Source organism: Neofelis nebulosa, chromosome 2, assembly GCF_028018385.1.
Source record: "Neofelis nebulosa isolate mNeoNeb1 chromosome 2, mNeoNeb1.pri, whole genome shotgun sequence".
NCBI classification, from domain to species: Eukaryota; Metazoa; Chordata; class Mammalia; order Carnivora; family Felidae; genus Neofelis; species Neofelis nebulosa.
Window position 1 is genome coordinate 178,723,559 of NC_080783.1, and position 12,953 is coordinate 178,736,511.

The window sequence follows — 12,953 nt, forward strand, 5'->3', positions numbered from 1 at the left end:
TTGTGGATGCTTGGCAAGTCCAAAATCTGCTGGAAGTGGCTGGCAGACTGAGACCCAGGAAGGAATTGGAGTTTGAGGCCAAAGGCATTCTGCTGTAGATCCAGGAAGAGCTGGTGTTGCAGATGAAGGCCAAAGGCAGCCTGCTGGAGCAGTCCCTCTTGCTCAGGGAGGTCGGCCTTTTGTTCTATTTGGGCCCTCACCTGATTGGCTGTGGCCCAGCCACATTATGGAGGGCAATCTGCTTTACTCAGAAAGCCACAAATTAAAAAAAAAATTTTCTTAACATGTATTTATTTTTGAGAGTCAGAGAGAGATTGAACACCAGCAGGGGAGGGGCAGAGAGAGAGAGAGGGAGACACAGAATCCGAGGCAGGCTCCAGGCTCTGGGCTGTCAGCACAGAGCCCAACATGGGGCTCGAACCCACAAACCATGAGATAATAATCTGAGCCGAAGTTGGACCCTTAACCGACGGTGCCACCCAGGTGCCCCGAAAGCCCACCAATTTAAATGTTAAAGCTTATCCAAAAACACCCTCACAGAAACATCCAGAATAATGTTTGACCTAGATAAGTTGACACACGAAATTAACCATCACACTGAGCAACAGCGGGTGTCAAAAGTTTGAGAAATGTATGAGGGGGGAGAAAAATCTTAAAATTGAAAACATTCTATCCATCATCTTAATTTGTCTGGGAATTGGGAAGAAGTTACCAATATTCTATGATAGGCACTGAATCTCTTGTCCTAGCTTATAGAACATGGGTCTCTGGAGTTCAATATCTTCTAATGCTAGAATTCGAAAGAACGTTCAGTCTCCTGTATGTCACCTTCCCTCCCAAGATACTAATGCTGTCTGTGGTAGGTGGGAAAGACAGCACTTGGATACCCCTTTCTGGAGGCTATTTGTTACCATGTAAAGCAGCATTGCCACTATTAGATAACTTTAATTGTGGAGAAATTCTTCTTTCAATGAACAAAAAAAATCTGTCCCTTGTCCTGCAAAGCTCCAGCTAGTCCATCCGTACCTTTCGCTGTACGAATCCTCATGAAATATCTGAAGTGGCAGTCGTAGTTCCCGGCAAGGGGTCTTCGTTCTGTTGTCAAATAGCTGCGCTGTTGGGATAGATGAGCCCCATGTGTGCTGCTCATAAATTGGAGTTTTGTGGGGGTTTTTTGTCAGAGGAGTATATTTTAAGTTTTCAGCATGTTAGAGTGAATCAGTGTATCAGATTTTTGAGAGTTGAGGTGGGGATAGTGGTAAGAATCTTGAGGAGGTAGGGGAGTAGATCTGACACTGACTGCCTTCTGTGTGTATATGTTTGTGTGTGTAAAAATGCGTATATATGTTATTGTACCTGATACATATTATATATAATCGATCTAATCCTTCCTATAATCCTATGAAGTGGATCTTGTTGGCTGTAATTTTTGGAGAACAAAGTCTGGTGATTTGACAAAGTCTCCCCCTGGTGGAGGGACCAGGAATTGAAACCTTTTGGTCTGACTTCAAAACACACGCTTGTTTTCTATCAGGCTGAGTTGGGCATGGCTGTTGTAAAGTTCATGAATGCAGAAGAGCTTGGTCTCTGATGCATCTTGATTTTCCATTAGATTAGCCCCCTGTCTGCATCGCTGATATAAGGACATTACTTCTGTGTTCATTATGTTTTATTTCACCTCTGACAGTTACTTGCTGGCCAGAAGAAAAGCTCTCCCTTCTGGACATTTGAATACTATCAAACATTCTTTGACGTAGACACCTACCAGGTTTGTAAACCCGTTTCACCTTTCCTTTTACACGTAGTGGAGACTGTGTCTTTTGTGGTTAAACAATCACATGATGTGAACGCTTTTATGACTGGATATGGTCTTACAAAAATAAAGGGTCATTCGCATTTGAAAATACTATCATCATGAAAGCTATAAGAAATCTTCACGAAAGCTGTAAGAAATCTCCAGGAGACTTACTGCTATGTTGTTTTCCAGGTCTTTGACAGAATAAAGGGGTCCCTTTTGCCAATACCAGGAAAAAACTTTGTGAGGTTATATATCCGCAGCAATCCAGATCTTTACGGTATGTGTAGAGCTGTTTGGATTCTTTACCACGTACCAGTTGAATTCAGGTGCGTGTGAGCGTTGCCTGAAAGGTTGGAGAAGTGCACTGCTGGTGGGGCATGCAACATTTCACTCAACTCTTCTGGACGTCAGTGACAGCCTTTACAAACAATTTTGGGGAAAATGCAATTCTGTGTTATATGAATGCTGTGATTGCATGTAATGGGCATGTCCTTTGAACGTCTTCAAATGACACTGCAAACCTGAGACGAATTAAGTTCACTTCGTCCAAAAGGAGATTGTTGATTTTAACTTGAGAGGATCTGAGGGTGGGGATCAGTGTGGAGAAGGTGCTCTCATACTTACTCATTGCTGTGCGGAGTCCCAGCTCTGCCCTCAGATGAGCTGGCTCCCCTGGGAATTCAGTCAGCAGCACTGGAAGTCTGTAAGAGGGATGGGCCAGGGGGTGACTGCCATTCCTGACCTCCATGCTGTCTGAGAAGAGGTCAGAGGCCCACCTGGTACTCCTGAAGGGAAAGGGCTCCTATAGCCGTGGCCTTCCGTGTTTGAAAGGAGAAGTGAGCCAGCGGTTCTGGGTGCTTCCTTTGTGCAGATGCACTACAAAAGACTGGACGCGGGCACGTGTAATTCTTGCAGCCCCCTTGGGGGTAGGTATTCTTCTCCCCCTTTCTCAAACGAGGAAGCTGACTCTCAGTGAGGCTCAGAGATGTGTATGCTCGATCCTGAATAAGCATTAGAGTAATATGTTACATATTTTGTACATATGTTGATCATAAGAGGAGAAGGAATTCATGAGGATCTATTGTGTGCTGATGACTGCATACACTTTAATTCCTTCAACAAGACTCTATATTAAGTGTGGTTAGCCCTCTTTTCCTTGTGAGGAAACCAGGGCCGAGAGTTGTCAAACTGAAAAAGCAAGAGCCAGAACTAGTTTGACGTTACGTGAAGCCCATACTCTGTTCGCCTGGTGGTTTTAAGCTACAGAACCTTTTCATCAGCTAGCATGGAGGTCCAATAGTTGGAACCAGTGAAAGTGGAACCACTGTGGGGGAGGCTGGGGAGAGGGTCCCTTCTCTATAGCTCCTCTATCTGGCAGCACTGAAAGTTCCATCCAGATGTCAGCGGAATGCCCGGAGCACCAGGGAGCACCATGTGCAAAGCACTGCCTTGGCCCATGCCTCTCGTCTAAATGTTGCCAAGGCAGTTTCTCCTCCTCGCTCTCTTGTTTATTCTTCTAGCCTGAGATCTTGAGAGATAGGCTATGTGTCTGAGTGATTTATGTCATCAGTGCCTGGTGGAGGCCTGGCACAGAGTAAGCACGCAAACAATTTTTGAGCACCTTATTTCGTGCTACAGGCTGAGGATGCAAAGATAAAGTCAGTCTCCACTGCCAGGAAGAAAGAAATGGTAGAACTAACATGTGCCGAATGCCTCACAAGTGCCAAGAGCTCAGCACTGTGTCACTGTTTTATAGTTTTATATCCCACACCCCGAGGTAGGCTTACCTCACAAAAGAGAAAATGGAAGTTTGGGGAGGATAGCTTGCCCATAGTCACAGAGTTAGCATAGACAATGACACTAGCAAACGTACGTAGTGCTTATTATGTGGCCCCGTTATCGGGAAGAACCTATATTAACTCACTTAATCCTCATAACAACCCGAACTTTATGAGGTAGTTACTATTATTATCCCCGTTGTATGAATAAGGACACCGAGTTACTCAGATGTAATGCATTGTGCCTAAGATCGTATAGCTGAGCACAGTTTTCAAATCAGCACCATAGCTCATAATCCATATTCTTTATTACTCTGTTACGCTGCCTCTCCTGATAAAACCAGGATTTGAACCCAAAGTTTGCTTCTTTCCACAACACTGTTAGCCTCATGAGCTCACAGACATGTTTAAAGAAAAAAAAGAGGTACTGTATAGGTAAAGTGATAGTAGAGAGGACTGGGCCTTGTGGGGGAGATTGGAGGAAGGTGGTCGGGGAAAAGATGACAGAAGTGCCAGTCTGCAGAATCCGAGGGTGAGACTGATGAATCTGATTGCATTTAAACTAAGATACAAAATTACTGGGGGAGCCTGAGTGATTCAGTTGGTTAAGTGTCTGACTCTTGATTTCAGCTCAGGTCACGGTCTTATGATTTGTGGAATCGAGCCCTGCTTCAGGCTCTGCACTGACAGTGTGGAGAGAGAATCTTCCTTGGGATTCTCTGTCTCCCTCTCTCTTTGCGCCTCTCCCGCTGGTGGGCACGTTCTCTCTTTCTGTCTCTCTCAAAATAAATAAATAAACTTTTTTTTAACTACAAATTTTTTTAATGTTTATTTATTTATGAGGGAGAGAGAGACATAGAGTGAGAGGGGAAGGGCAGAGAGAGAAGGAGACACAGAATTCGAAGCAGGCTTCAGGCTCTGAGCTGTCAGCACAGAGCCCGACGTGGAGCTCGAACTCACGGACCGTGAGATCATGACCTGAGCCGAAGTCAGACGCTTAACTGACTGAGCCACTCACGCACCCCCTAAATAAATAAACTTTAAAAAAAGGAAAAAAAAATTTTCTATACCACAAAATAAACATAAGCAAAGTAAATAAATAAGTAAATAAACTACAGACCAGAGATAATATTTGCAATTCTCATTAGCAACAAAGGATGAAAAGCAAGAATATCTTTAGAACTCCTATCATTTATAAGAATAAAACCAGTTATAAGTTTTAGAGGAAAATGAGCAATTCACAGAAAAGGAAACCCAAATGGCTAACAAATATATGAAAAGATACTTAGCCCCACCTGCAGTCAAGGAAATAAAAACAAGAGATTATATTATGCTCATTTTAGCGAACATACAAATTGACTTGTCTTCATTCGTTCATTCAATTAATTCAACAAGTATTGAGCACTAAACTATTGCAGGCACTGGAGATATAGTAGTGAGAAAAACAAAAATCCTTGCTCTGAGGCAGTTTAGAATCTACTGAGCTTTATGATAAGTAAAATAAGTCAGATATATAGTATGCTAATGATAAATGCCAAGGTGAAAATTTTAGAGGACAGGAAATACTTGTGTAGGTGGGTGAATTTGAAATTTAAAAAAATTTTAAGAGGTGAATTTTGAGTAAAGGCCTGGAGGAATTGGGAGCAATTCATGTAGATATCTAAGGGGAAGGCATCTGAAGCAGTGAGCACAGCAAACACAAAGGCCCTGAGGCAGGAATTTGCTTGGTATGCTCAGAGAACGGCAGAGACTAGTGTGACTGGGCCAGAGGGAAGAAGGGAGCCTAGGAGATGAGGTCGGAGAGACAACATGGAGGGGTAAGTTGTGTAGCATCTTGGTCACAGTGAGGACTTCAGCTTTTACTTGAGTGAGAAGCCATTGGAGGGTTTGAGCAGAGGAATGACATACTCTTAAGTCAGATTTTCAGAAACATTGATACCAAGAGTTGTCAAGATTGTGCAGCAATGGGAGCTAATATGTGTCTAGTGGGTATGTAAGTGGTGCCCGAATGGGAGCCATTTGAAGATTCTCGTGCCCTACAAATTGGCGTTGCTATGTATGATCTAAGAGAAACACACAAATATAAAAGAAGACATAGAATATTATTCATTGTAGCAACAGTGCTTGTAATAGCAAATATTTGGAAACAAACAAAATATTCATCAGCAGGTGAAGAAATAAGTAAATTGTGGTGTATTCATACACAGAATGCTGTAGTTTTTAAGAATGAATGAGATCTATGAGCATCAATGTGGCTAACTGTCAGAACAAGGATAAATGAAGAAAGGCACGTTTTTGAAGGATGTGAGTAGTATGGCCCCATTAGAAGGATTTGAAAAAGTAGCATGACAGGTACACCAGTGTGTGTTGTATCATTCTTTGTACTTTTCTGTATGTTAGAAATATTTTATAATATAACAATGCATAATACAAACTAAATTAAGACTCCTTCCCACCCCACCCCATAAGAGTAGAAATTGGCAGGAAAGAGGGAAAGAGAAGGTGTATAAAGCAACCTGGCAGGCCCTGGGATGAGTAGGTGGTTGTGTGTCTCTGGAATCTGAGCTTCCTGTTTGCCTTCGGGCACAGGACTCAGCGACTACATCTGTTGTGTGTCACTGTATCCCTCGCACCTGGCCCAGGGTCTAGAGAACAGTGGGTTCTTACAAATAACCTGTGCTGTCAGCGCAGAGCCTGACGTGGAGCTCAGTTCCAGACCGTGAGATCATGACCTGAGCTGAAATCAAGAGTCGGTTGCTTCACCGATGGAGCCACCCAAGCACCCCCTCTGCTTTCTAGTTATAGGTTCTATAATGTTTTGGCCACTTGTGGTCATATGCTTGGGTGGTCTCAGCCCGTTGACAACACATGGTCACTTTTGTTCATTTTTTCAACAAAGCTTTTGGCAATTTTGTAATCATTAAACTGTAGGAAAATTTTTTTTTTTTTTGGCCTTGTCTGTTGCATCTTTTATATGGTTGGTATTCAGAATAATACAGTGAACTTGTCCTTGGTGGTAGCAGAGGGCTTGCAGGCTGATGAGTCAAGAGCAGTATGTGGAAAGCCAATAGTGGTGATTCTTTGGAGTATCCCAGTTGATTGCTTGGGCTCTCTTTCCCACCTTCAGGAGCCAGCTTGGCTTTGAGAAGTGCTAACCCATTTCTGCTAGTCCTCTCCTACAACACAGTAATTTTCTGAGTTTTGTGATATGTCACGGTGCCTGCAGTTATGCTAAAAGGTGTTGCAAAGTATTGGTGACATCGAAACATTAAATTCATACAATTTATTAGGAATATCTCAATTAAAAAATTTTCTTTGTTCTACTTTTGTAGTACTTTTTCTAGATAAGGAGACGCAAGGGTGGTGTTCATGAAATCAAGTGAAATGGAGAAAGGGATTTGCAAAGCATAGTGTACTCATTCACTCAGTGGAATAGTTGATAATCACTGAAAGTAGAATAAGCTGATTTTTTAAAATGTTTATTTTTTTTTGAGAAAGAGAGAGAGAGAGAGCATGAGCGGGGGAGGGGCCGAGAGCAAGGAAGACACAGAGTCTGAAGCAGGCTCCAGGCTCTGAGCTGTCAGCACAGAGCCCAACGCGAGGCTTGAACCCGTGAACCTCAAGATCATGACCTGAGCCCAAGTCGGACACTTAACCGACTGAGCCACCCAGGTGCCCCATAGAATAAGCTGATTTTTATGAACAGCTATGGTAGAATCCCTAGGATATATTAAAGCGAAAATCGTAAAGTATGGAATAAGATATACACACACACACACACACACACACACACATACATAACTTAAAATTTACCATTTTACCTTTTAAAGTGTACAATTCATTGGCATTGAGTACATTCACAATTATTGTGAATCCACGTATCTTCTGGAAAGCTGTAAAGCAAGGCTAAATGGATATAGATATATATCTATCTATATATCTACACGTTATCATTTATATAAACATGCACACACACAAAATGTGCATTTGTTTATATGTATATAGAAATCTCTGGCAGGATTCACGAGAAACTGGTTATGGCTGCGAGCTCTGGGGAGAAAAAATGTATAGAGCCAGGGAACAGAGAGAGAAGGAATTTACTTTTGTCTATTTTAAAGGAATTTACTTTTCTCCTGCCTGCCTTTCGTTCTCTTTTGAACACTGAACTGTGTGCATGTATTGCTTTCTCATTAAAAAGAAAAGTCTTTTTTTTTTTTTATTTTTTTTATTTTTTTTTTTTTTGGGACAGAGAGAGACAGAGCATGAACGGGGGAGGGGCAGAGAGAGAGGGAGACACAGAATCGGAAACAGGCTCCAGGCTCCGAGCCATCAGCCCAGAGCCCGACGCGGGGCTCGAACCCACGGACCGTGAGATCGTGACCTGGCTGAAGTCGGACGCTTAACCGACTGCGCCACCCAGGCGCCCCAAAAAGAAAAGTCTTAAACACATTGCATGCACACATACAACCACGACAAACTGGTAGATTAAATGAATTCTTCCCTAAAGTGTTCTGTTTGCACTACTCTTCCGTTTAGACTGCAAAAGGACCTGTCTGATTTAAGTTATTTTTCTCTGGCATTAATTAACATTTGGCACTTAGATAAGGGAAGTAACCTTTGCTTCCTATATCCTGATGGTGCAGATTTAACAAAATGTCCATGAGTTTTTTGACATCCTCTAATAAAAGAAGCTATAAACAAATTAGTGTCTTTATTCAGCTAATTGTAGAAGGTATTTTGGCCTTTTCATTCCAATCTCCCCTGTCTTTAATGCACCTAATTGCTGAGTTGTGTGTTTACCTTTTATAAAAGAAAATTCCCATTAGATGAATATTGATTGCATCTAAAATTCATTTTCCCTTGCTTATATGAATAGGGCGAGGGAGATAACAAATTATTCTGTAAGAGTCTATAAGCTGGTGCTTCATTTTTTTGTCTGAATTTTCTGGTTTTCTTTGCAGGCCCCTTTTGGATATGTGCCACATTGGTCTTTGCCATAGCAATTAGTGGGAATCTTTCCAACTTCTTAATCCATCTGGGAGAGAAGACATACCATTATGTGCCCGAATTCCGAAAAGGTTGGTGAATAGCTTGACTCATTTGGAATGCTTTCAATTTGTTACCATGCGTTCCTTTTAGTGAGCTCTTGGGCCCCTGTCTCTAGGTGCTGCAGCCCCTGCTTTTTGTATTAAAGGATTCAAACACCCTTATCACCTCAGCATTTACCACCCATTTATGTAAATTGACATAGTCTTTTTTTATGATGGTAACATATACATAACTTAAAATTTACCATTTTACCTTTTAAAGTGTACAATTCATTGGCATTGAGTACATTCACAATTATTGTGAATCCACGTATCTTCTGGAAAGCTGTAAAGCAAAGCCAAATAGCAATTGGAACTTATTCAAAGCAAAATGTGCAAAGTAAGTAAAAAGCAGTGTGCATGAAAGTCTCCATTGTAGCATTATTTGTATTACCCAGATGTTGGAAACAATAGGGGCATTGTTATTTAAGTCATGGTGACTCAACTAGCTGGGTCTGTAGCCACTAATTATGAAACACTTAGAACTATGTGGAAAACTGATAATCCAAAATTATGCCTTTGCTGTTAGCTACTCTGTTAGAGGGAAGTCTGCAAATGGTCAGGGTCTAGAAGGGAGAATGTAGAAATGAGTTTGTCCTAGCGATGGGCTTGTGGATGACATTGTTTTTAAAACTTTCTTTCTTGTGGCAGTCTTGGATAATTATACAAACCAACCAACCAACCAACCAACCAACAGCTTTTTAGGGACTTGTAGGTGACAGCCACCCCAAAATGAGGAATGTTGGCTTTATAGGAGATTGATGTGTGCCACTTGCTCAGTTCTGTCCTCCTCGCCCCCCACCCCCCTGCCTGCCTGCTGTCCTCTGAGAGGCTATATACAGACTGTGTAAGGGCACAGTCTCTGGAACCAGGCCACTGGCTTCAAGTTCCATTTACATCACTCATTAGCTTCTACTTGTTGGGCAAGTTATTTCATCTCTCTTGACCTCGGATTCCTTATCAGTGAAATGGGAATAATAATACCTATGTTATAGGGCCATTGTAAGGATAAAGAGTTGGTGTTTGTAAAGAGGTTGGAATAGTGCCTTGTACAAAAAAGAGTTCATACACATACACATATATGTGTGTATAGAGAGATATGTAGTTCCTTCTGTGTGTGTATGTGTCTCCGTGTATCCTTCCTTCTACCCTCCATGACCATTTTCATAGAGTCAGACCTGATTCATTTCCAGCCCCATTTGTCAAATGATCCTGGTTTGAGTTTAACTCAGTAAATGTTAATCATGAGATATAGACCCTGCCTTCAAGTTGTTCAATGGTTAAGTAAAGAAAGTCAGGTAAATGAATATTGCTGTAAATGGTATGTGTTAATTTCTATATCAGAAATTATTAACACAATTATTAACAGAAATGAAGGAGTGAATTACCCTGCCTGAGGGTCTGGAAACTCAGCAGAGTTTTTATCTTTTCTTATCCTCCTTGGTTGGACAGTATAAGGGAGCCATGGGATGAATCGTTGACTCTGTCAATAAACACTTTTCCATTTTATGTGAAGAGTATACATCCACACATTCAAGGTCAGATCCTGCTTCCACCACTTGTTAATTATTTGACCTTGACCAAACCACTTAACTTCTCTGATCCTATTTCCTCATCTCTAAAATGAAGATGTAGATTATGTGAAATAATATATTTACATATCAGTTAATGATATGAAAAGCTAATTCTTGAATGAGCATTTATTTATCAATCAGTGTTATAAGTATATTTGTTTTTACTCATTTAATTCTTCTAGTGATTTTTTTTAAGTTTATTTATTTTGAGAGAGAGCGAGAGCAAGAGAGAGAGAGAGAGAGCTTGAAAGAGCATGCACACATGCAAGCTGGGAAGGGTCAAAGAGAGAGGGAGAGAGAGAGAATCCCAGATGGGCTCCGTGCTGTCAGTGTGGAGCCTGGAGTGGGGGCTCAGTCTCACGAACCATGAGATCATATGGCCTGAGCCGAAATCAAGAGTTGGACACTTAACTGATTGAGCCACCCAAGAGCCCCTAATTAATTCTCCTAGTAATCTTAGAAGGTAGTATATGCTATGATAATTCCCATGAGGAAACTAAGGCAGGAAAGTTAAGTAATTCACCCTCCAGAGTTACTTAGCTATAAGTGGCCGAGCTAGGATGAGAACTCTTGGAGTCCACATGCAGAGTCTGTGGCCTTGACTGTTACACAGTGTTGCCTCAATAAAATACTCAGTGAAATGCCTGACACCCAGTGGATGGCTGTAGGTATATAGGTACTTCCCTTCCCCTTCATTTAGCTATTTAAAAAAAAAAAAAAAAAAAGGCAGTATAGCAGGAGAATTACATTTCGCTATTAGTTCCCAATATGAAAAATCTCCTCTGGGAGCTGAAAACGTTTTGGCCAATCACATGTCTTAACCAGAGTCTGACTACAATTGCTTGGGGTGCCTTTGTGCTTGCCAAGAGCGTTAAGTGCATTACTTACTGACTTTCCCGTAGGAAGGGCTGGTGCCATGGGCTTAGCCACACTTTATGGTCCTCCACTCCAGAGGAGGGAAAATGAATCTTCTGGAGGAGGAGGAGGCAGCGGCGGCGGCCTGGACCGTAATAGACTGAACACTGCTGTTCTGAGGAGCCACTCGGTAGCATTGCTACCACAGACACAGAATTATTTAATGAAGAAAGTAAAAGTGAAGAATCTGTCGAGCGATTCATCAATGAACTCAAACTCCCTATTTCAGGGACAGCAGGCACTCTAAATAGCACGCAGAGCAAGTTAATCTGCACCCAGGGCATTTGAATACATTCGCTCAAGACATCAGTGTCAGCTCTTGTTATGCTGGGAAAGAGGATGTGTTCTTTCAAGGGGATAGTTGGCTTTCCTTTGACTGAAATGCTTGGTATGTTTAAACACTTGTATTGAGGCCCTCTGAAGTCTTTCAGTTGCATAATTCAGTTGTTCAGTACTGTTTGTTGTCATTAAACCAGTTATAAAAACCATATGAGAGACCACTGGTCATCACACGAAGACAGTGCTAAATCTTCATCAATTCAGCACCGCCTTAGAGTGCTTGCTCTGTGGCAGTACTGTGCCAGGCGCAGGGACTATGAGACCAATAAGACTCGATCCCATGAGCCAGTGAAGCAGGTGGACATGCTAGGGAGTAAGTCCAGTAAGGTATTAGAAGTGCTCTGATAGTAATTAAAGGCACGATGGGGATTAAAACTTGTGTCCTGTCATCCTCAGTGTCCATAGCGGCCACGATCATCTATGCCTATGCTTGGCTGGTTCCTCTCGCACTCTGGGGTTTCCTCATGTGGAGAAACAGCAAAGTTATGAACATCGTTTCCTACTCGTTTTTGGAGATTGTGTGCGTCTATGGATATTCGCTCTTCATTTATATCCCCACAGCAGTAAGTACTATACTTATTCTGAGCGATGCCCCGGGCTTGTTGAAAATTCAGCCAGCATCATCATTTCTAGCCTGACACTGATGCACGCCTGAAGAATACCATTTGAATTTAGAGGTGCAGCGGGAATGGGGATAGGGAGCCAAGTGCCTTTGCTGGATCTTGAGCCCTTTGTTCTGAAAGCATTCGCCTCAGTCTGCATGCTGGGGTGTTTCTCCAGCTGTACTGAGAAACCACAGTGGCACAGGGGGCCCAGCTGCTGATTGGCTCAGGGGCCTTTACAAACACACGTGCCTGGAATGAACAAATGCCTCTCCGAAATGCCTCCAAAAAAGCCCTCCCCTTCCTCCTCTTCTTTCAGGTACTGTGGATTATCCCCCAGAAAGCTGTTCGTTGGATTCTAGTCATGATTGCCCTGGGTGTCTCAGGCTCTGTCTTGGCAATGACATTTTGGCCAGCTGTTCGTGAGGATAACCGGCGCATCGCACTGGCCACAATTGTGACAATTGTGTTGCTTCACACGCTGCTTTCTGTGGGCTGCTTGGTATGGTCTCATTCCTGTGATCTTCCTGTGTGCCTCAAATACAAAGGCCGAAAGACCTCAACCTGTTACTCACAACGGACGGGTCTTTTAAGACGGGCTCCATAAAATTAATATTGTTTTGAATAGACTGTCCTAAATGAGAAGCAGTAAATTGATGAGAATTTGATGGTAATCTCTGGCTTTACCTAATTTCTGAAACTTGGTAAGATTTGGAGTCTGGCCAGAGGAAGTCGGGATGGATGAGTGTAAGAGGTTGGGGGGTGGGGGTGGTGGGGGGGAATGTTCAACCTTTGGATGTCTTTGCAGGTTTTCTGCACATACCTAGAAAGAGTTTTGAAATTTCCAGTTTCATAGGTGG

The 12,953-nt window shown here is 42.3% G+C and overlaps 1 protein-coding gene across 2 annotated transcripts in view; it reads left to right on the forward strand.

Annotated features, from left to right (window-relative positions):
* YIPF1 (Yip1 domain family member 1) overlaps nucleotides 1-12,953 on the forward strand; it is a 38,277-nt gene that overhangs the window by 8,612 nt on the left and 16,712 nt on the right. For both annotated transcript variants that reach the window (XM_058695942.1, XM_058695931.1), the window contains 5 exons: nucleotides 1,688-1,768; nucleotides 1,988-2,075; nucleotides 8,538-8,654; nucleotides 11,888-12,054; nucleotides 12,413-12,595. In XM_058695942.1, the coding sequence (XP_058551925.1) occupies nucleotides 1,688-1,768; nucleotides 1,988-2,075; nucleotides 8,538-8,654; nucleotides 11,888-12,054; nucleotides 12,413-12,595 (636 nt within the window). The remainder of the gene's footprint in view (nucleotides 1-1,687; nucleotides 1,769-1,987; nucleotides 2,076-8,537; nucleotides 8,655-11,887; nucleotides 12,055-12,412; nucleotides 12,596-12,953) is intronic.